The sequence below is a fragment of the Trypanosoma theileri genome, assembly GCF_002087225.1.
Source record: "Trypanosoma theileri isolate Edinburgh chromosome Unknown TM35_Tth_1_V1, whole genome shotgun sequence".
Taxonomy (NCBI): Eukaryota; Euglenozoa; class Kinetoplastea; order Trypanosomatida; family Trypanosomatidae; genus Trypanosoma; species Trypanosoma theileri.
The window spans coordinates 1199191-1200806 of record NW_021639843.1 but is presented as its reverse complement, the minus strand read 5'-3'; the positions used below and the strand labels follow the sequence as shown (position 1 = coordinate 1200806).

At 44.5% G+C, this 1616-nt stretch overlaps 1 protein-coding gene across 1 annotated transcript; it reads right to left on the bottom strand.

Annotated features, from left to right (window-relative positions):
* Positions 1-82: 82 nt before the first annotated feature.
* TM35_000015540 (serine/threonine-protein phosphatase 2A, catalytic subunit) lies at positions 83-1444 on the bottom strand (the record flags this gene model as incomplete). The annotated part of the gene is made up of 1 exon (XM_029021235.1): positions 83-1444. One exon carries the CDS (start codon positions 1442-1444, stop codon positions 83-85), a length of 1362 nt encoding a protein of 453 aa, XP_028887743.1.
* Positions 1445-1616: the final 172 nt, after the last annotated feature.

The window sequence follows — 1616 nt, the reverse complement described above, 5'->3', positions numbered from 1 at the left end:
TTTTTAGTATTTTCTATCTCTTTAAAAGAGTGGAGAAAAAAAAAAAAAAAAGAAATCTCCACTTAAGGTGTACGTTTCGCTTCTATTCTTTATCTCTGAAGTAGTTGAACAATCTTAAAACATCTACTGCTGGTGCAGCGGCTACAGCACCTGTACCATCATCATCATCAATATTACTTTCATCACCAATTTCTCTTGCATAGGAACTAGCAGATTCATAGACCTTGTAATCAAAGCAAACACGATCCTTTCCTACTTGTGTCTTGCCGCGGAGTATCACTATAGCCCCCTTGTTATTATTTACTCCACAGTAGTTTGGTGCAGAAAAGAGTGTGAGTACGAGACCATTATGGGCCCATTGATATCCTTCCTGTACACACTGATGGGCTCGTATAATGAACTGCAGCGTCCCGTTCGTCTCTCCTTTATCTTTCTGTGGAAATGTATATCCGTAATTGCAATCGAGGAACTCGCGAGTGACATCTGGCCCAAAGATAAATCCGCATCCTCTGTAGTTCATATGACAGCCGCAGACATTCTCCTCCGGGTCGGACCAGAGCAGTCCGTCAATGACGGTTCGCTCGTCTGCCAGCGACATGGCCCCGGCGTCTGTGCTGCGCGGCGAGGAGGGGGCGTAGAAGAGGGCCGCGTCGTCCCACGACTGGCCGTACTCGTGGCGGCGCAGCGACTTGAGGCCGGCGATGAATTTCGTCTGCGGACTCAAACCGCCGTGGGCGCAGAAGAACATCCCCGACGGGCACCGCACCACCGCCGCCAGCGGCAGCCAGCAGAAGACCATGTTGTACTGCAGCCACGCAGAGCTGCTCGTGTTTCCACAACCACTACTTTCACCACTATCATTATTATTACTATTATTATTATTACTGGTATTCACTCCACGTTCTAACTTAGCCCGGCACTCCTGAAAGAAACCGTACATGCGACACGTCTGCGCCTCCTCATGGTTACCGCGTAGTAAAAATATGTGATTCGGGTACTCTATCTTTAATGCAAGCAAGAGGGTTATTACCTCAACACTGCGAGGGCCACGGTCAACATAATCACCCAAAAATAAAAATTTATACTCTGGTTGTGGTAACTTGCAGGAACCCTCATTTTTTCCACTTTGTTTTACTTGTATAGAGAGTACGCTGTGAAGTAAATCTACAAATTGACCGTGGATATCACCAACAATAATAAGATCATCCTTCTCAGTGATATCAATGTCTAACACAACACATTCCTTCTCAAGGACTTCTCTCGCATCCTGACACAATAAAATAGCATCAGAGGCGCCACTAAGAAAAACATCCGTTATAGGGGTGTTTTGAAGCAAATCTGAAATTAGTTTGATGTACTTGTTACGGGCAGGTGGAGTAGTGAGTGGTGAGTAAAAGTAGATGGTTCCATCCAAAGCCTCTTCGTCGCGATGCACATCACCCATTCGTACTTATTTACTATAGTATTTCCGTGATAAATGTATACCTCTTATTTTTCTACCTCACCTTTGTGTTCCTTTCTACTTGAAAGAAAGACAGAATGAAGACGAAAAAAAAAATATGAGCAAACACAGCGAAAAAGGTAAAACTATAGTAGTAGTAGTAGTAGTAGTAGTA